Source organism: Leuresthes tenuis, unplaced genomic scaffold (assembly GCF_036924035.1).
Source record: "Leuresthes tenuis unplaced genomic scaffold, fLeuTen1.0.hap1 SCAF_12, whole genome shotgun sequence".
Lineage (NCBI taxonomy): Eukaryota > Metazoa > Chordata > Actinopteri > Atheriniformes > Atherinopsidae > Leuresthes > Leuresthes tenuis.
The window spans coordinates 14,887,196-14,908,422 of NW_027325366.1; the positions used below are offsets into that span (position 1 = coordinate 14,887,196).

A 21,227-nucleotide genomic window follows, 5' to 3' on the forward strand; every position below is an offset into this window, starting at 1 on the left:
GGAGATACCGTCTGCTTAAATCCATCCAGAGTCCAACACGGTCAATATCACCATCTTTAAAGCAGACACGAACATAGTCAAGTATGCATGATGGTGACAGGGTAGCAACGAAGCACTGTAACGTGAACACATTGTTGTACACCGAGTTCAACAGCGCGGTTTTACGATTATCGCATTTTCAAAACTACCGACTTTATTATCATTAAAGTAGTTCTCCTCTCGGTTATTTGTGACGCAAAGTTTCCAATTGGGGCCACAACTAACTAACAACTAAACTCTTTGCAATTGATCAAGTAAATAGCAGAAGACCTTGACACATTCTGGAAACCATGAGCTTTTGAAGATCCTATCCGATTCTCACAGTGGGTTGCATGAATGTTGCATCGCATACAGAAGAAACTTCTTCTAATACCATAACAAAGCGGATATAAACAAATATTAAGACATTAGGACTGAATGTAGCACAACAAATTTCTGTATAATCGGCAATATTTTATAGAGAGAAAAGACAAAGGCAGAAAGTTAAACAAATGAGCAAGATTTTGATAGCTGTTTTTCACATTGGTAGACGATTTTCATAACGATAGCATGCCAATGTTAGCTTAAAGACTGTAGTGTTAACTGTTGGGTTGAATCTGTTCGTGCCAAAGTAACTGCTGCAATTTATGGTTGCATTCAGTATGGTTTTAATTGCCTGGTTTGGTTTTGGTTTTCATTTTCAGTCACATGCTTCGCCATCTGACAAATGAAGCAGGAAAATATGTAAAAGAAAGCAGGTTTACTCGGAATTCAGCGGTAGAAATATACACTTGAGCGCCTAGACCCATCTGAGTCTCGTTGAGCGCATACATACAGAAGTGATTCGAACCCCTGCCAAATTATCTGGGTATGTTAGTCTGGCTTTGAGAAACTCGATTTCAGTCAGACTAAAATATTTAAATGCATCAGAAAAGTCCAATTAATTCAATAATTAGTTTTTCCATAGTATAATGTTAACATGCTTATTGTGCTATGTTCTATAGTCTGATAGACAAAGAAACCAAACAGTACATAATAAGACAGTCCAGCAGGGCGGAAGGTATAAGGTCAAAAATACGGTTTCTGCACTGGACGACTGTGTGCATTTAATACTGTGGTTAGAGCAGCATGTCAGCGTGAAGCCAAAGAGTTGGTCTGAAAACTGGAGAGGATGTGGATCACAAAAGGCCTGGGTGACATTATTTGCATTCAATTTCTATTCTAAATATGTTCGTCTTATCAGTACAATCACGTGCTCGGTTCTCCATCTGAGCTCTGGTTGGAATATTTCTGCATTTATGTCTCAGCAATTAACTCGGTGTGTGCCATGGTATAATTACCAAATATGAATAAAACTTAAACAAGTGTATGGGAACTAAATGTAAAGGCCCACCTTTACAAAGAGAAAGGGACATAACAAAGCGGGGGAAAAAAATTAATAAATAAAAACCAGTTGTTTAACCAGCGAAAACGTCAGTGAACCATAGTATATAATGGAATCAAACTCCAGATGACAGGATATCATTAGGATCTCAATTCATCTCATTTCCTGGAGCTACAGCCCTGCCGAGTCTTCTGCCCAGAAAAAAAAAAAAAAAAAAAGACTTTACCAAATGAATAAATTATTGGAAATAAGAAGAAAATTAGAGCTTAGATTCTGATGCCCATCACACGTAAAAAGAAATACAAATAAGACAAAGTAATACTTGAACCACAGACATCACTCAGATTCATATCGGCTGAACTTTCTCTGGAATAATAACTGGTGAAAAGCAGTTAAAGTCAAAACCAACCGTCTATTTTCCATTTATTCCAAGTTATCTTAAGTTTGGAATAATAATAATAAATTTTGCATATGCAACTTATTTTCGGTTTATCTACTGTTAAAAGAAAGTGAAACTAGAATAAGTATTACTTTATAAGTTGCCAATGTCACCTGCTTGAGCATTAGCATTCGTCAGAGCAGTTGTACATACTGACAACTAAAACCTGTGTTAACAAACGGTACAATATATTCAAAACAGGCAATATCCGGAGAGGCTTTTCACATATCTAAAGCTAATAGTAAAACCTCATACAGTTAACGATCAGCTAATGAGTATACTTATTTTCAAAGCGCACTAAAGCTAAACACATAACAGCTAATATCATTCAAAGTCCTATCCAAGATAAAACTGAGGCATTCTGGACTGTAGAGTTAAGACACCAGGCTCTGAGCCCCGTCAGATTATCTGACCCCATTAGAATTTTTTAACTACTTCAAGTCTTTCATTCACACTCATTGCATTTACGTTGACACTGGCACTTCCAAATACAAAAGGAACCACGGTGTTTACATTTAGCCCATAAAACGTGATTTATAGTCAGATTCAGTCAAATAACAACTAATTACGTTACTGCAGTTGTTTGAAATAATTATTATGGTTGCATTTTAATTTGCCTGGACAAAAATAGCTGGGAGAAACTGACAAAAATGGCACATTTCTGCATTGTTTACATCATTTAATGAAGTTGACACTATTTTAATGACATCAACTCATGTTATGCATCTCCTCGTTTTGAAATCCTACAAGGCATGTGTTCTGGGCTTCATCTAACACAAATTAAGATATATTCATATTCAATTTCAATATCGTATATTTAATCTTTGTACTGATCAACAGAAAGGGATTACATCCAAATTTTAGACTCTTATTTTCTTCTTGTAAACATCTCACAAGTTGAACTTCACATTCATTCTGTTGATTTGCATCTTTTCCCTGACATGTTTTTGGACAATAATGCCTTTAGTGCTTAAAGTATTATCCTCGATTACAAAAAAAGAAGAAAAAACACAAAAGTACTCTGGTACTATAGTTACACAACAAAGCTGTACAGGATCGCCTGTACTAAAACCATTTGCCAGTAGTGGAAATGGAAACATCTGCAGAATGAATTGGACTTTCACTTTTGTTGCCCAGTTTAAGAAATTTTGTAGAAAATGAGTCTGATCAAGTGTGGCAAGTTATACTACTTTGATAACTTGTGTTTATTTCTATTCATTTCTATTAATTTTTTACAAGATTACAGGCTAACTAGTAATCTCGTGTTTCTAAAGCATTCCCCTTTAACAATGATCCCATCATCAAAAAAGGGTCCAGAGTCATAAATCACAACTGCAATGGTAAACACCTGGAATTCTTTTTAAGATTTGGATCACAGAATTAGGTGCTACATCGACTTTGACATGTTCGACCTGTTAAGTTATTTACAGACACCTTAATGACGGATAAATCTGACATGTAGGCCCTACGTTAAATGCTCTGTCTTGGAGTTTCTTCCCAACTACATATTCAAGATCAATTTAAAAGTACGCGGTGACATAACCCAACAACGGTTACGTACTAGCACTTTTCAATTACCATTAACAGCTGGTGGTTTTGGTAGTTAACGCTTGCTGCTAGCTAGCCACGGTACTTAACGGTTAGCCTGCAAGGCGATCCGCCCAGACAGCAGAGCAGTGAAGGCCTTGTCGTCCAAAGCTCACTGCGCTGACATACACAGGCCTCATTATTCGTTCGGGCCTGACGTTATATTTGCCCTGCAAACCTTTGCTGCAACATTGACGAGCTCAAATAAACACCCAATCAACTTTAAAACTATAACCATTATCGACCGAACACTACTTTACACAGCGTTCTTTCTGACTATGTGACAAGAACGCCATTTGCAACGACCAGCAGCCGTGCTAACAAGGACCAATCCAAACAGTTAATGTTAGCTAACCGTTAGCCTCTGAGTGAGTTCATATCAGGAAAATGCATTTAGCATCGCGGCTTGCTGATATGACTCGACAACTTATTACTATTCAGTCTATAAAATGATAAATCTTTTAAGCTCAATGTTACATTGTAGTTATTTCAACATCCCAAACATCTTAGCTAGCTATCCAAGTGAAGGATAGTGACAGGGGAGTCGTCTATTTCCTGAAATTTAACTGGGTGTTCTAACCCGTAACCATTAAGTTGTAACTTAGCTAAAACAAACTAAAATTGGGATCTTCGTGCAATAGGTGATTAAACAATATTAAGCGTAGCATTGTTTTCATAAAGCAATTATGAGAAAATATTTAAAAATAAGACCGAATGATATCTACATGTCGCTAACTTGTAAACATGAGACGTTTAAAGGAAATGTTCCTTCTCAGTGTGTAGACAGTATCGAGGTCTTCTTGCAGGTAGCTAACATTAGCTTTGAATCGGTGAATCTAGCGGGTTAAGCTCATCAGAACATATATTATTACGACCATACATTGCAGTTTAAAAATGTTGCAAGTGTCGAATATTCAGAGGCCAACAGAGATAATTAAGACAGCATTTTAGAAACACAAGTAACACGAAAAGCGGTAATGTTACCTTGCAAACTCCACCAGCTGACGCTAACACTGGCTAGCTAACAATCACCATCCAACATACCGAGCTAGTTGGCTAACAACTCACCAGGAATTTGATACGACTTCCCCTCTATTCACGGGCTACGTCCAGCCTTCAGCGATGGTGGCGTCGTATATTACATAAACGTAGCCTATATCAGTGACAGTTTCGCAGGACACAAACCTGTTACTAGAAATATCTAATTCCTACGTTTTTTCCTCTGCTTCTGGGTGTTTTTCCTGCGTCACCGGCGCGGTAACAGCCCCCTACCTCTATCTAGTCCGGTTTCTGGGGCTTGTCACTTCGGTCCCAGCAGTCACTCACAACTTGAATCGGCTCAACATGGCGGAAGCGCAGTCGGACACAAATGCTGGTCGGTAAAACAGGCCAGACAAGTGTGTGAACTCCAACAGCCCAGCGATGTCTATGAGCTGGTTTGTCTCGCAACCCAGAGCAGCTCTGCTAACACAACACCCGCTGAATGTAAAGGGCAAAAAAAAAATTCAGTTTCGATAAATGACTCCGGTTCGAGCAAAAAATAAAAAGAATCCAACCCGTAGTTTGACTAAAACCAGACTAAAACAGTGGAACAGCTTGGCGCATTCTATTATATCGCCTCCTATCGCATAGGGTGGTCATAAATAAAAAAGTTACGTTTTCATTGCATTAAGAAATAACAGAATAAGCCAATTCAAATTTACGAAGCGATGTCTCATCTGTACGGACATAAGTTTTATCGGGTTTTTCTTTAGTAAAACTACTGAAAAAACACTGTTGAAACATGGACAGATTATCAATAAATATGTTTCCAATCTCTTTATGTTTATTTGTTTCTGAGTTTATTCTTTTGTCTGCATCGATTTGTATCCATCTATTTCTAATCTATCCGTCCCTGTATGTGTTAATTTCACATCTCTCCTTTTTGAAAAAAAAAAAGTTTGTTGTTTTGTATATTTCAGTCCTTTAGTTTTATTATAGTTGGTTAGTTAGTTGTTTTTTTAATGTCCTTTTTCTTTTGATATTTTCATTATTTTTTCTTTGTGGTGTTGTGATTGATAAAAAAAATGTTTTGGATTCCACAGGCTCCAAAGCCCAGTAGGCCCATTTAGTAATGTGTAAAATTCTCCATTACATGAAGAAATCCTGTCCTGAAAGTGTTACCTCAGTAAGTCCAAAATCATACTAATAGTACTTCAAGTAAAAGTAATAATGGAAAAAAGGCCCATGTGACCACAAAGATATATCGTAAATAAACAAGACCAGAGACCCCCACTGAAACTGACCCCCACCCCTACCACCCTGTTTCTATTTATTGTTTTTCATTTATTATTTTGGAAAACAAAGCACCAGTACACCACAGCAAATTCCTTGTATGTCTAAACCTACTTGGCATTAAAACCTTCTGATCCCAGTTCTGATTCCTGATTCTGATCGTAAATTATTACTACACATATATTAAATTCAAAACCTGTATCTTATTGTTGTTGGTGAAAGTAGAGTCCAACTATTACAAACCAAGCTGCAACCAATTACCAATAATAATAACTGATCATTCTGAAGGTCAACTGAGCATAAACTAATTATTTAGTTTGTTGAAAATGGAAAAAAAAAATCAATTTAAAACTGTGGCATAAAAATGGTAATCAAGGCTTTACTGCTAGAGCCCGGAGGTATTTGTCTGCATGAAAGGCCACATTCTGCTTTTTGTGGCTGTTGTGAAATGGGAAACAACTCTCAAAGGTTTGTTCCTTCACTAAAGTGGACATGAAACTATGTACCTACACAGTGTTCCCTGCTTGGAAAGACATTTACCATGCTGCATGCGCTCTCAATACAGCAATCTGTTCCAGCAGTGTCGAACACTGTTTTAGATGGGCTTCCATAATTCTTTCAAATGGAGAGAAAGATAAAGGTATTGCCAAATGGGAGCGCGACTGATCTGCAAACAGCCCCAAGATCCCTTTCTGAGATGACACATAAAAAAAAAAAGCCCCATAGCAACTAATTTATTCTACATCTATAGTTAGATTCTGTCTCTCTTTTTTTTTATTAGCCTCAAACTTAATTTGATTGCACAAAATAACCTCTGTACAATAAAGACGTTCTATATTGGACGTATCTGCCTGCCTGCTGATTTGAGATGCAGCAGTAAATAGAAAATAGGAAGTTGGTAGGAACTGGAATAATAAACATATTTAAACCTCCAAACCCTTTGTTGACTGTTTAACTGTTTTTTAGAGTTTAAGTGCTTTTTCAAAGTATAAAGATGTTATCCTCAAAGATGACAAGACTTTTATATTGCCATTATCAACCCTTTATTGTAAGGGTGGACATTAAGAGCAAGATAAAGTTGTGAAGGATAGTACATTGTATTGTAATTTCGGGAATGTTAAAAAAAAAACAAAAAAAAAAAACAACTGAACAGAGTGAATATTTAAAGTCTTTAAAGTAATTGGTAACACCGTCCGTCCTTGATTACTTTCAGGAAGACTTTTGGAACTCTGCATGAACAGGTTTACGTTTTGAAAATAATAATAAAACATAAATTCCCCTCTGATTGCTTAAAAAACGTTATACTGTATTTTTTCATTTGATTGCATGTTCTGATATGCAAATAAGGTGCCAGGTGCAATTGAATATGACATCGTTTTTATACATGGAACACACACATACAAAACCATTCTTTCCACAAGTGTGGAAAAAAAGAGACATTTTGGAGTCAAAATTGCAACAACAACAAAAAAAATCACTAAAACCGGCAATGTTTTCCTGCATTCCAAGGTAGGCCTGAGACACATAATTGAAAGTATGACTTAATTTAATTGCTATAGTTGTTTTTGGTTTAAAGTAGATGCCAGCTGAATTTATTGCCTGGAAATTTCATGAATAAGCAAAATGTTATCGTTTGTCATACTGTGTCACCTGTTACCTGGGCAACAAACTTGCTTACGCGTTGACAAAATAAAGGACTAACTGATAGAAGCGACCAAGCAAAGCCTGCAAACATAAACATTTTACATGTAAGACTGAGTTGTAAACGTGATAGTTACAACCCCCCCACAACCAGCCACTTAGATGTGAAAACATAGAAATTGGGAGAATTCATGACTCTCACTCCTCAAAGCTCTTGTCTGGGTTTTCACAGCTACCGCTCCCATGGTAATCATCGCTGACAGCAAAGATGGCGGCTGAACGGCTTTAAGTATTCTCCGTAATGAGTTACCGAATTTTACTCATTTGCCGAGTTTTTTCTCTCAATCAAAGTAACCAAGTTCACACCGAAAAGCCCTTCTCGTGGGAGAAATGGTGTGAGGCTACGAGAAAAGTGTTTTTGTAAAGAGTTATCCACTACAACTGTACGGTTTTCCGTTGTAGCGCTTGGTGTGCAGCGGCGCAGCTAACTAGCCTGTATCGTCATTTTAAAATGGCTCCGGTGCAGATCGGGTCAGATGGACAGCTTGTCCCACTCGGGGGCCCGGTTGTCTCGGGTCCACAGCCACCACCTCCCGGGGCCCCCGTCACACAGGGTGTCCGACTGAGCTTGCTTATTGAGTTTCTTCTCCAGAGGACTTACCATGAAATTACCCTGCTGGCGGAGCTGTAAGTACCGGCGATATAGGCCTCTTAGCTAGTTAGGCTAACTGGCGGGCTAAGCAGCTAACGTTTGTAAACTTAGCGACACTAATATAAACCGTATTGGGACTTCTTGTTTGGATAATCAAGTTGGGTTTCATATCATCTGTACTAACGACTTCTATCTAAATAGATAGCAATTGTACAGACAACTGTTGGTATGTAGGCACAGGTAAACAACAGATACTCATGTAGCTGCAGAACAAAGTGATGATATTTACTATTAATGTGTTACTATTAAATAAGCATTTGTGTGCAGTGATAAGTTTTTAACTGTCTCAACGCTAGTGCCGTGGTCCACGTTCTCCAAACGTATGAAACTAAGCGTAACAGTATTATTGTTAAAGCAGGAATGAATATAACTTGTCAGGAAGCCTGATTAGCAAATGCTCACCATTTATGGGTTTATAATAGAATCAATGTTTCTGTTTCAGGCTCCCCAGAAAAACTGACATGGAGAGGTATGTTTCTTTAAAATGTCACCCATTTCTCTTTATCATCTGTCAATGCAAAATATATATATATGTCTTTTAGATTTTAATTGCTGTTAATTTTTCAGGAAAATTGAGATTGTCCAGTTTGCAAGTCGCACCAGGCAGCTGTTTGTACGTCTTCTAGCTTTGGTGAAGTGGGCAAGCAATGCAGGCAAAGTTGAGAAGTGTGCGGTATGTTTCATGCAATTTGATTATCTCACTGTAATGCACTGTAAATAACCTTGTGCCAAAAAAAAACTAGATAGATAAATGAAAAACTTAAGCTTACATCTTTCCCGTGGTATGCATGGTGACAGATGATCTCCAGTTTCCTGGACCAGCAGACAATCTTGTTTGTGGATACAGCTGACAGACTGGCATCACTTGCAAGGGATGCCCTGGTACATGCTCGTTTGCCTAGCTTTGCCATTCCCTTTGCAATTGATGTGCTGACCACTGGGTCATACCCACGCTTGCCAACATGCATACGAGTAAGTCTTCAACTTCTATTTCTTCCTGCAAAAAAACTGTCTTGTATGAAAAGATGATAGAATTTCCAACTGTTTCTTGTGTATGTTTAGTTTCTTTGCGTAACAATTTCTGTCTATTTATCAAGGATAAGATCATTCCTCCTGACCCCATAACTAAAGCTGAGAAGCAGACCACTCTGAGCCAGCTTAATCAGATTCTACGACACCGCCTTGTCACCACTGACTTACCACCCCAGCTAGCAAATCTTACCGTTGGTAAGCAGTTTTTGTATACCCAATTTGTTAGTTTAACTCCTTGCAATTTTTCACCTGTATCAATAAGATCCTATGTGCGTCCGCTATTATTTAGCTAATGGGCGTGTCAAATTTCGTGTGGAGGGAGAGTTCGAGGCCACTTTAACTGTAATGGGAGATGACCCTGATATTCCCTGGAGGCTGCTGAAGTTGGAGATTCTGGTGGAGGACAAAGAAACTGGAGGTAAGGCGGGCACTCATTCACCTTTGCCTCACACCATCGTGATTATATGGAAAAGGTATGCCAGTATACTTCATTGCTCGAGTCCCACTGTGCATCTATCCCTCCCCCGCTTTGTTTTGACAGATGGCAGAGCCTTGGTCCACAGTTTGCAGGTGAGCTTCATCCACGAGTTGGTTCAGGCACGGCTTTGTGCAGATGAAAAACCACTGCAGGACATGTACAACTGCTTGCGTATCCTTTGTGTTTGTCTGGGTACACACACACACACACACACACACACACAGGCATTTTCTGTATGTCCTGCCTGCAACGACTTGGCTTTTATCCCAGTCTGCTCTGAACTACTGCAGTAGGGCAGGAAAGTGTGTTGGAGCATATAGAGTATTGACTGGTCAGGCAGACAAGTGCAGCATTCCAATGGAAAAACACAGCTGCAGAATTGTAGCTTTCTTAGGCTCCCCTTCATTAATTCATAAATAACAAAACAGACTTTTGTTAATGACAAGGACAGGGCAGCACTGTTCTGACTTGAACCTGTCACCCAGCCGGGTCGGTGAGGTGTCTTTTAACTCTTTATGGACACGTATGCTTCCATGTGTATGGAAATACAGCGAAGTTGCATATTTTACATGATGCAAGTATCTTTCTTGTTTTATATATCAAACTGAGTAGTGCTATCTATTTGTAGCACCAGGCAGTGGTGTACTTGTGCTGCGGATTTGCTTGGTCTTTTGTGAAATGTAGCTTTCATGCGAGAAACAACTGAGTATTAGCATTAATGCTGTCATCAAAGTGGTTAATCAAGCATGCAAGCTGAGCAGAACTGTGCTTATCACAATGCTAATCAGTACATCTCTTCGCTGCCTCTCACCCACCACTGTGTCAAAGAGCAGTCTGTGTGAGGCACAAACGCCCCTTTAACTAGTGAACTATGTCTTGAGGATACGTGCGTGTGTGTGTGCTCTGAATGTTGATGAGTGAAATACATTACCTCTGTCCACCTGATCCATATTTTGTCACGCTGTTTCTTCTTTAACTGCAGCTTTTTTCTGCCAGACTCCTTCTGTCTGTCACTGCAGCTCGAGGTGCTCCACTCTCAGACACTGATGCTGATCAGGGAGCGCTGGGGAGACCTGGTGCAGGAGGAGAGATATGTGCCCGCCAAATACCTCACGCTCTCCGTCTGGAAGTAAGACCTAGTAAACCCCCCCCCACTCCCTTATACAGAACTGAATTCTCAAAAAGCAACCAAAGTTGAGTAAGATATGAGACTTAAAATGTCTTTTTATTTACCTTTTTGTTACCTTTGTGTCTCCAGCCAACAGGTCTTGGGTAGGAAAACGGGCACAGCCTCAGTTCATAAAGTCACCATCAAGATTGATGAATCGGATGTATCTAAGCCATTACAAATATCTCACGAGCCTCCTCTGCCTGTATGCGACTCCAAATTAATGGAGAGAGCTATGAAGGTGAAGTGCACGTTGCTTGCTGTTGGTTTATTTTCAGTGTAATATAAAGTTGGGCCCAATGTGTCTAAAAATAAATAAATAAATGAGTTGCATTATAAATTCAGCAGCATCTATTTTCTCTCCCTTGCTGTTTAGATTGACCACCTGTCAGTGGAAAAACTTTTGATTGACAGTGTGCATGCGCGGTCCCATCAGAAACTCCAGGAACTGAAGGCCATTTTAAAGACTAACAATCCCAGTGACAACTGTATGTATTTAAGCATCTTTTTCATCCCTGACAAGTGAACACTTTATTTGGGTATTTGTTTATAGCTAAACAAGTGGAAGTGGTTCTAGTTGGACAATATTGGTGGTCCCAGCCGTGAAATCTAAAACTCCCTCTAGCTCATAAAGATCTTTTATCTCACTCATCCTGCATGTTCCTTTTTTCATCTTATATCTCTAATCATGCTTTTCAGTCATTTACAGTATTAAGAAGTACGTCTTTAAGGATGTGTTTATGTGTGTGCTTGTTTATTTCAGCATTCGTTGAGACTGCTTTACCCACACTGGTTATTCCGATACTCGAGCCCTGTGGCCGATCAGAGTGCCTGCACATTTTTGTAGACTTGCACTCGGGCATGTTTCAACCTATGCTATATGGATTGGGTAAGCAGAACTGTTTCTTTTTTTTCTTCTTCTTTTTTTTTATGTCTGTCGATCGATCGCTTTATTCTATTATGAGTTTGTGTTCAGGGAGTGTTTGTTTTAGTATAGCACATATATATATATATATATATATATATATTTTTTTTTTCTGCTCATTTAGCTCAGATTATTTCAATTGAAACAGACAATTTGCTTTTCTTGTTTTCTATTTTCAGCCCTCTGAACATAAAACCTGTCTTTTCTTCTCTTTAGATCAGTCCATGCTGGATGACATCGAAAAGACTATCAATGATGATATGAAGCGCATAATATCTTGGCTTCAGCAACTGAAGTACGTTAATGAATATGAACAAAAAAAAAAGCATAATTACTGCTGACAGTCTGGGTGACAGCAGGAGCAGTTCAGAAAATAACAGTAACGATGAGTAAAGAGTCAATATTAGGTCAGAGAGTCTGACACCTGCTCCTAACTTGTCAAAATGAATTACAGTCTGTAGATACAGTTGGCTAAGAAGGTGTGATATTGGGTGTTGAGCTGAATTGCCTGTGCTGTGACAGTCTTGCACTAGTAAGCGGTATCCAGACAGTGACTATGAGCTGTGAATCCTGAAAGTTTTACAGCTCCGCTTTCATGAAGAGACTGACTTCTCCTTTTCTCTCTGACCAGGTTCTGGTTGGGAGAGCAGCGCTGCCGACAGTCTGTGAAACACCTTCCCACAGTGTGCACCGATATCCTTCACCTCTCCAACTCAGCTGCACACCCCATCGGCAGCTTGTCCAAGCACAAACTCTTCATCAAGCTCACTCGTCTTCCACAGTACTACATTGTGAGTTCCTCAGTCGCAGGTTGCCGAAAAGGCTGAAATGACTCACCTTAAGGAAATTTTCCCCCGTTTTCTCTCAGACTCATAATCTTGGCTTTTATCACCTTGTCTTGTTTATAGGTGGTGGAAATGCTTGAAGTGCCTAGCAGTCCCACAACGTTGCAGTACAAGTATTCTTTCCTGTCGGTGACTCAATTAGAGGGAGAAGACGGACCCATGTGTGCACAGCTTTTGCAGCATTTCAAGCCCAACTTAGAGCACCTCGTGCAGGACTCGACAACAATGAGAGAAGCCCGACCTGGGACAAAGAGAAAGGTAGTCGTTGCCTTCGTTATACAAACCTCTTCCATCGTTAGGAAGTGAACTTTTCTCTTGGCATTTAATGGCTTTGATGATTAATTTAAACGGTCATGCGTGTAAGACAATTCTAAAAGTGTTTCTTAATGAATAATTCTGGTGTAGTATTATTCCTTAGTTTGAATTAAGCCTTGAACATGCTTTTTATTTTCTGCTCTGTAGATTATTGGAGACCAAGGAGATACAGAGCCAAAGAAACCTAAGAGGTCAGGAGAAATGTGTGCCTTCAACAAAGAGTTGGCTCACCTTGTTGCGATGTGCGATACCAACATGCCTTTTATCGGCCTCAGAGCAGAGGTAAGACCACACGGTGTTCCGGTACTTTGAACCACGCTCATATCTCTTGATTCCAAAGAATTCCAGGCTTGTGTTCTCCGGATGATTTAACGTTTTTGTCCTCCAAACAGCTGTCCAACATGGAGATTCCAAATCAGGGAGTCCAAGTGGAGGGAGATGGCAGCAGTCATGCAATAAGACTACTGAAGTAATACACACAAAGATGTGCACATAAATCTTTTTTTCGTCGTGTTTCGACTACAGAGAAGTCATTGGTTATATTTTTCCAGAATTCCCCCCTGTAAAGGTGTGGGAGAGGAGACCAGGAGGGCCTTGGATCGTTCCCTACTGGACTGCACTTTTCGCTTGCAGGGCAGGAATAACCGAACTTGGGTGGCTGAACTGGTGTTGTCAAACTGTCCTCTGAACAGCACACACAGCAAAGAGCAAGGTACTTGCTATTTCGAATGGGTTATCTTGTCTCCAAAACATGAAGAGAGGGATACAGTTTTGAATAGAAAGTCTTTTATCAAGGTTTAAATCCACCGCCTTTGGGTCTGCATTGGCCCAGCCTGTAAATGAGTCCGTCTGTTTGTTCCATTAGCCTCCACACGGCATGTGTATCTGACTTATGAAAACCCACTGTCGGAGCCGGTGGGGGGGCGGAAGGTCGTCGAGATGTTCCTAAATGACTGGAATGCCATTAGTCAGCTCTATCAGTGTGTTCTCAACTTCTCTCGTGCACTGCCAGGTAAATGCTTTCCCATCTTAAACAAAAAAACACGATTCTGTTTGCACTGTTGCCGTTGGTTACATCACCGACAGTGATGTGTGAGTTTGATTTTGTTTACAATATATGACATCTTTAGAAGTTAAAATAGAAAAGAGTTACGACATCACATTTTGAATTCGGGGTAATCTGCAAGTGAGTTCCTGTCTGACATAGCTGCGCATTGTGGCTTCTTTCCTGTAGAAATGTCATCTTTTCTGAGCCTGTTCTCAGAGGTGCGGCTGTATAATTACCGTAAGCTGGTGCTATGCTATGGCACCACCAAAGGAAGCTCTGTCACCATCCAGTGGAACTCCAGCAGCCAGCGTTTCCACCTCGCCCTGGGAACCGTGGGGCCCAACTCGGGCTGCTCCAACTGCCATAATATTATCCTGCACCAGCTCCAGGAGATGTTCAACAAGAGCCCAAATGTGATGCAGCTGCTGCAGGTACACAGTGGCACAATTATAAAGATACAGCCATCAAAATGCATGTGTGCTAGTTAGATCTGGGTGGAGTAACAATACCAAATGACCTTCAAGGTAACTCTTAAATGTGTTTGCTCAACCTTCATAAAAAGAAGCGTTCGATATTAAAATAAAAGGGTTGAGGTTGTTGCAAGTGGACTATAAAGCAGACATCAAGCATGGGGCCACGAGTAGAAGTATGGTGTTACTGAGCTTCAGAGGATTCAACACACATTTCCATTACTTGGACTGTTGGAGCAGGAGAAGGAGAGCAGTGGACAGAGAAATAAACCAGACCTCATGCTTAATTTTTCAGTTTTACCAGAATAAATCCACAACTTAAAAAAAAAATTCAAACAATGAATTAAAAATCAATACTGGGACATACTATTACAATTTTGCAAATTGTTCTTCTTATTTTTTTTTCATTTAAATGTCAGTGGACAACAAAATACACGTAATTCTTTTTCTTACACGTCAAATGTTCCGTTTTTGGTTTTGTTCATATTCCTTCACATTCCTTCACATTACTCTGTTCTCTGTGCTGTGTTTTTCCTATTTTTTTACTTTATTTCTCTAACCACATACTGTCTACTTTTACTCGAGTGTTTTGTTGAATTTCTTCTTTGTTTGTCCAGGTGCTCTCTGACACACAGGCTCCTCTGAATTCAATCAACAAGCTACCAACAGTGCCCATGCTGGGCCTCACCCAGCGCACCAACACTGCCTACCAGTGTTTTTCCATCCTACCCCAATCGCCCACACACATCCGACTGGCATTCCGAAACATGTACTGCATCGATATTTACTGCCGGAGCCGTGGAGTGGTCGCCATTAGAGACGGAGCCTACAGTCTCTTTGACAACACGAAGATTGTGGAAGGCTTTTACCCTGCTCCGGGACTCAAGGTAAACCAGGATAGGAAGCACGAAAGGAATTAAGTTTGTCCAGAACATCCTTCACATGTATTTTAGCCGACTGACTTGTCAGTACCCCAAAACAAAACATAAAAGTGAATTATGAAGCAAACATGAAGCAGTAAGCATCAGTAGCAGTTTGATTCAGCTTTTCACATCAGAAATTGCCCTTCCTCCATTTCTCCTCTCTGTAGACATTCCTCAACATGTTTGTAGACAGCAATCAAGATGCTCGCAGGCGTTCAGTCAATGAAGATGACAACCCTCCCTCACCAGTGGGTGTAGATGTGATGGACAGTCTGATGAACCAGCTGCAAGCTTCACAGCAGCCACAGACTATGAGAGGGGGTGCAGGAGGTGTATATCCTTCTCTCACTTCACCGCCACCGAATTATCACCCCAATGTAACTCCCTCACCATCCATGATGCCCACCCAGTCACCAGGTAATAGAATAGACGGCACTGGACATTTGTCTGGGTTTGTGAGTGAATGTCATCACGTGCTGTTTGTGTCATCTCATCTCATTAGACTACCATTCAGCATTTTGAACCAATAGTTGTTTTTATGACTACGTCACAATGCTGTCATCGGCCTCTCTGCTCATTCATGTATTTGCTGCAGGAGCAAAGTGCGTGCAAGTCAGAGAACGCGCACGAGCAACCATTTGCGCCCCCTTTTAATTTTGCGAAATCATGCAACATATATACAGCTTGCAGCCAAGAAACTAAGCATGCATTTAGTCATGCTCCTTCCATTCTTCTTCATCTCTGCCCGCCGGCCACGGACGACAGCCCCTTCGTCCAGCTTTAGCTTTTGTGCACATGATTGAGTGTGAGCATGTGTGCAAGGAGCACTTGTCAACCCTAGAGTCTGATGAGCCCTTTGATGTGTGTATGTGTGTGTGTGCAGGGAACATCCATGCCTCTGGCTCCCCTAGTGGAGCTTTGAGGGCACCCTCTCCTTTCGGGCCCACCCCATCTCCATCTTCTCTCGGCATAGCCATGGGCCAGACCAGCTTTGCCAGTCCCCACGGTAAGCAGCAGGGGGGCCGTGAATGCTGGCCTGGTGATAATTCTGCTCTGCGGGGCAAGGGCTTGAACGGGCTGAAGTGAATGTCAATAGACCTGTGCAGGCTGCAGGCATTAGCAGACTTTTAAACCGTGGGCACACAGCAATGTATTTATCTGTGTTTATTATTATCTTGTATATTGGGAATTGGTCGATGACTGGCATTCCCTTCCCCTAGGTCCTCTGGACCCCAGCTCTCCCTATACCATGGTGTCCCCCAGCCATAGGGGCCAGTGGCCTGGCTCACCTCAAGTCTCAGGACCCTCTCCTGGGGCAAGAATCCCTGGCATGTCTCCTGGTAATCCTTCGCTACACTCACCTATTCCTGACCCACATTCTCCACGTGCCGGGACAAGTAAGTTGTTATTTCGTGATATTCTCTCACATAATCTTCATACTCTGTTTGATGAAATGCGATCTGTTTGCTGTTATTATTTTCTTTACATAAATGGTCAATCGTTCAGAGTCATGATGCTGATCCCAGTCATTTGTTCCTCATCTGTTGACATGTACACCTTTCAGACTTGAGATACGTCACATTTTATGACTTCACCAATCTCTTTAAAGGGTTGCATTCGACCATTCAGACATTGATCATATTTGTGTTAACTTGCCTCACGGCTTCGTTCAGACATGCAGGAGAAGGTGACAGAAAGTACCACAGTGCCCACACGTTATTGGCTATTTGCACGAGACTGGACGGTGAATCCAAAGAGGCATATCACTCAGTCCTGTCATGGTGGTGGGTGGAAGCTGCTGAAAATACCTCTTTTAAACAAGTTTAAGCGTATTAAACAATCATTATTATTCTTGTGAGGGTTTAACTGTAATACACTAATGATCATAGTTACCAACTTGAGAAAAAAGGGATCTTTTACTTCACCTGGATAATTTTCTGTTTGTCAGCCCTCATGGAGTTACAGTATTCTCATAACACCATGTTTTTCCATAAGAATTCTTATCAAGCTTACAAACAAAAGGGCAGCAGGTGGCTACAGCTGTAAATTGTGATATGTGGTCGGACAAATGTACAAACTTAAACGCTTAAGTTGTCTTCTCTCATTTAATCGTCTCAGACACTGACAAACAACTACTCGGCGCTGCAGTTAATTAGCATAGGAAAAGTCATGAGAGAGTTGAGAATTTGGACAGCACAAGCTGTCGAATTCCTCTAAAGAGCTGAACAGAAGCCAGATTAACCCACCTCTGCTGACTGGGCCTGCAGCAATGTAGACTTGTGCTTCATTTTTCTTTTTTTAAACTGTTGCATATATATTACAGAATCCAAACAAAATATTGCCACCTGATTCATGGAAAGAAATATAATAGAATAGAAAAATACTTTATTTATCCCCCAGTGGGGGAAATTCAAATTTGTCAAGCAGCTTAAAAATATATATAAATATTTACAATGATTGTATATTAGACAACAACAACAATAATAAATCTACTACTAATAATAACAATAATAATCAATGACTAAATAAATAAATAAATTTGTCAGCAGTCACTGTTAAAAGCCTTATGGCTGTGGGGACAAAGGACCTCCTGAACCTCTCAGCCCTGCAGCGCAGTGAGATGAGCCTCTAACTGCAGCTGCTCCTCTGACCTGCCAGGATGCTGCGGAGAGGATGTCTATTATTCTCCAAAACAGAATATAATTTCCTCCTCATCCGTTGCTCCACAACAGCACTGAGGGAGTCTATCCTTCTGCCTACAACAGAACTGGCCTTTTTCACCAGTTGTATGAGCTCTGTGTATCTGAAAGGGCTTGTACTTGTGTATATGTTTACCTGCAATGAGCTCAGAAGTCTAATTCTATCAAAATTTTTTATACTTTTCTCTCTTTGGTTTAGGTTCCCAAGTCATGCCTACCAGTATGCCTCCACCTCGAAAGCTACCTCAGCGCCCCTGGGCTGCTTCCATTCCCACCATTCTCACCCACAGTGCCTTGAATAGGCTTCTGCTCCCCTCACCCACTCCTAGCCTGTTGCCAGGCCTGGCAGGAAGCTACCTCTGCTCACCACTGGAACGCTTTCTCGGTTCAGTTATCATGAGACGGCACCTTCAGAGGATTATCCAGCAGGAGGCGAATGTGAGTATCACAAAGATCCAGTTTAAGCTGCAGTGTGTTGTTTCTGAAATTACAGTAAGTGTTCTGCAGTACCGTAACCACCCTGTCCTGTGTCACGCCTCCTTCAGTTATCCATTGTGAACTCTAATGAGCCAGGAGTCATCATGTTCAAGACGGATGTACTCAAGTGCCGAGTGGCTCTCAATCCAAAGAATTACCAGACGCTGCAGCTCAAAGTCACCCCAGAAAACACAGGTCCCTGGTCCCAGGAGGAACTTCAGGTTCTGGAGAGGTTCTTTGAGACCAGAGTAAGTAAAAGCAGCAGTTGTTTTGGAATCTAAAATGATATCAAATGAAGATAAGGAAAAAAACCAAACATTTGTCAGTTTATTTGGGTAAACTGTCGTGAGACAGGTTAGTTTTACCCTACTGATGATGTGTTGTTGCAATAGATTTGTGCCTTGAAGGACAGTCATATGAACGCATTTCAACCTATTGACGTATGAAATTCATCTTACTTTTCTAGGTTGCTGGTCCTCCTTTTAAATTCAACACTCTGAGTGCCTTCACAAAGCTGCTGGGGGCACCAACTAACATCCTTAGGGACTGTGTACGCATCATGAAGCTCGAACTGGTGGGTGATTGTTTCTTTATTTGTCTCACCAAAAGGTATGGGACTATGTACCCTGTTTTTTGGGACTTAATATAAATCCCCAAATACCCCCCACACACACTGTAAAAAGTATGTGAAAATGACAGCAGTATATTTAGCAGTTATCAACAAACTATACTCAGAAACTTTAGAATAAGAGTCATAACATGTATGGAGAGACATTGTTTGTGCAGCTTTGCATTATCTCATGATGTATTTCCTCATCTTGTTTTTAAAGTGGTCTTGGTGCTTAAAGGAAGCTAGAAAAATGTTTGTTTTTTGTTTTTTTTCTTGCCTCGTCTCTCTGCAGTACCCCGACCAGGCTGGACAGCTTAAGTGGAATGTCCAGTTTTGTCTCACCATCCCTCCCAGTGCTCCTCCCATCGCGCCTCCTGGGACCATCGCTGTGGTGCTCAAGTCAAAGATGCTTTTCTTTGTAAGTTGCAGCGGTGCTTCACTTTAACCATCCAACCTTACACAGACACAAATGATAAACTTCTGCCCTTCTGGAATCACCCGACACTGTGTATTTGGTCTGATTTGCCCGACAGTTGCAGCTGACCCAGCGTATCCCAGTGCCCCAGGAGTCGGTGAGCATCATTGTGCCCATTGTGTACGACATGGCCACAGGCCTCACTCAGCAGGCTGACATTCCCAGGCAGCACAGCTCCTCTGGGGCTGCGGCACTCATGGTTTCTAATATCCTCAAGAGATTCAATGAGTTGCACCCAGCCAGACAGGGTGAGACTGCACTCACAGCTGATTAACACTGAATAATTGACTTGACTGTAACCAGAATCAACTGAATTATTTATTTATTTTCGAATGTGACATTAAGCGGCCTTGCTAACACTTGATGCAATCTCTTTCCTCCAGGTGAGTGTACCATATTTGCATCGGTTCATGAGCTGATGGCCAACCTCACGCTACCTCCTGGCACTCGACAGTAGAAACCCGACTCTTTCAGAGACAGTGCTGAAACCCGACTGCAGTCCCTTGCCATGGAAGAGGAAGCATCCCCGAGCTGATAGAACATGAGAGTAACTCCTGTGGTCCCAATTTGTCCAAATCCAGCCTGTGTTCTTCTTCCTCTGCTGTAACACTTTTGACCTGATGCTTAACTGCTTCTAAGAAACAAAGTGAACTTTGTACAGTTGTGGGCCACAGGCTTTATTTTTGATTTGCAGTAAAGGCAAATCTTGGGAAGAGGTCAACAATGAATGCAAAAGCATATAAAGGTTTTATTTTTTTTTCCCTCCAGGTGCACTTGTAAACGAGATAATCTATTGAGACTTAAGGTTGTTTACAAAAATATGTACATTGTTGTATATTTGCTTGTGGAAAAGTATCAGGTTTGTTAGATTTTGCAAGAGCCCTGTCTTTTCTTTTTCTCCTTTTTTTTTTTTTTTTATGCCTCTGACTGATAGTATTGTAGTATCGGGACATAGATTCCTTAGCACACTATTTAATTGTCTCCTTGCCTTGACTTTGTCAATATCTCTGCATTTTTATTTCAAAGTTTATCTTTCAATACTGTAAAACTGTGACAAACTTTATAAGCCAGTTGTATTTTTATTAAGACCCATTTTGAGTCCTGATGGAAGAATTTCAGACACCTTGTCTGACTTTGCTATTTAATAAACCAAGCCCAGAGTTGGTTTGTGCTTTGAGGATCTTCCACTGAGAGCAGTAAGGAGTAAGATTATTTAAGTTAACCTAGCTATTCAACACAGAACAAATGCTCTATACAGACACTGAAGCTGCTCACTCTTGAAACTTGATTCAGCTGTTCTTACTTTAGTACTAAAAAAATGCAACTTCAAGCCTTAAGTGCCATTGAATTTGATATCGGTGAACACAAATTTCAATGTGAAGATGTACACTTAAATTTCTAGCAGGTTTGAACCCTTATGGTTACTTTTCATAACTTTAGGCTGAAGAAATCTGGAACAAGCAGCACATTTTAGAAATGACAGTTTTACAGCATTAATTCATAGAAATGACAAAAAAACAACACGAGAGATGGTGGAACTGTTTAAAAATATAGGTTTGAAAAGAATAGAATAGATTTTTATAAAATAGTTGTAAATTACAATTACTAACCTCTACATACAGATGCTACAAAAAAATTTAATTGTTGTGAAGCAGATTTTTAGTTACATATGATATTTCTGCTTTGATAAGCAAAAAAGTATATATG

The 21,227-nt window shown here is 40.5% G+C and overlaps 2 protein-coding genes across 12 annotated transcripts in view; one reads left to right on the forward strand and one right to left on the reverse strand.

Moving 5' to 3' along the window:
* Nucleotides 1-4,921, reverse strand: part of usp9 (ubiquitin specific peptidase 9) — a 34,168-nt gene extending 29,247 nt beyond the window's left edge. For 8 of the 10 annotated variants that reach the window (XM_072396583.1, XM_072396581.1, XM_072396582.1 and 5 more), the window contains exon 1: nucleotides 4,497-4,921. The gene's annotated coding sequence lies outside the window, so the exon portion shown is untranslated. The remainder of the gene's footprint in view (nucleotides 1-4,496) is intronic. The other 2 variants (XM_072396576.1, XM_072396584.1) reach the window with 2 other exon arrangements.
* A 2,673-nt stretch (nucleotides 4,922-7,594) lies between these two features.
* med14 (mediator complex subunit 14) lies at nucleotides 7,595-20,713 on the forward strand. 2 transcript variants are annotated; one of them, XM_072396585.1, is made up of 29 exons: nucleotides 7,595-8,030; nucleotides 8,498-8,524; nucleotides 8,623-8,728; nucleotides 8,854-9,027; nucleotides 9,153-9,282; nucleotides 9,377-9,505; nucleotides 9,629-9,736; nucleotides 10,562-10,694; nucleotides 10,824-10,974; nucleotides 11,110-11,221; nucleotides 11,497-11,622; nucleotides 11,875-11,953; nucleotides 12,290-12,449; nucleotides 12,567-12,761; nucleotides 12,966-13,100; nucleotides 13,211-13,287; nucleotides 13,370-13,530; nucleotides 13,684-13,830; nucleotides 14,053-14,297; nucleotides 14,954-15,223; nucleotides 15,427-15,676; nucleotides 16,143-16,265; nucleotides 16,480-16,656; nucleotides 18,158-18,396; nucleotides 18,504-18,683; nucleotides 18,902-19,009; nucleotides 19,338-19,463; nucleotides 19,579-19,768; nucleotides 19,904-20,713. In XM_072396585.1, the coding sequence occupies exons 1-29, from the start codon at nucleotides 7,855-7,857 to the stop codon at nucleotides 19,975-19,977; spliced, it is 4,308 nt and encodes a 1,435-aa protein (XP_072252686.1). In that variant the 5' UTR covers nucleotides 7,595-7,854; the 3' UTR covers nucleotides 19,978-20,713. The 2 variants fall into 2 exon arrangements, with proteins under 2 accessions (XP_072252686.1, XP_072252687.1); XM_072396586.1 differs by lacking the exon at nucleotides 16,143-16,265.
* The last annotated feature ends 514 nt before the right edge of the window (nucleotides 20,714-21,227 follow it).

Excerpts from the sequence above, each read along its gene's own strand:
- med14 (XM_072396585.1), top strand. The coding sequence starts at position 7,855 with ATGGCTCCGGTGCAGATCGGGTCAGATGGACAGCTTGTCCCACTCGGG. Across the intron at positions 9,283-9,376 it reads GCTAGCAAATCTTACCGTTG|CTAATGGGCGTGTCAAATTT; the intron begins GTAAGCAGTTTT and ends GCTATTATTTAG. Across the intron at positions 9,506-9,628 it reads GGAGGACAAAGAAACTGGAG|ATGGCAGAGCCTTGGTCCAC; the intron begins GTAAGGCGGGCA and ends TTGTTTTGACAG.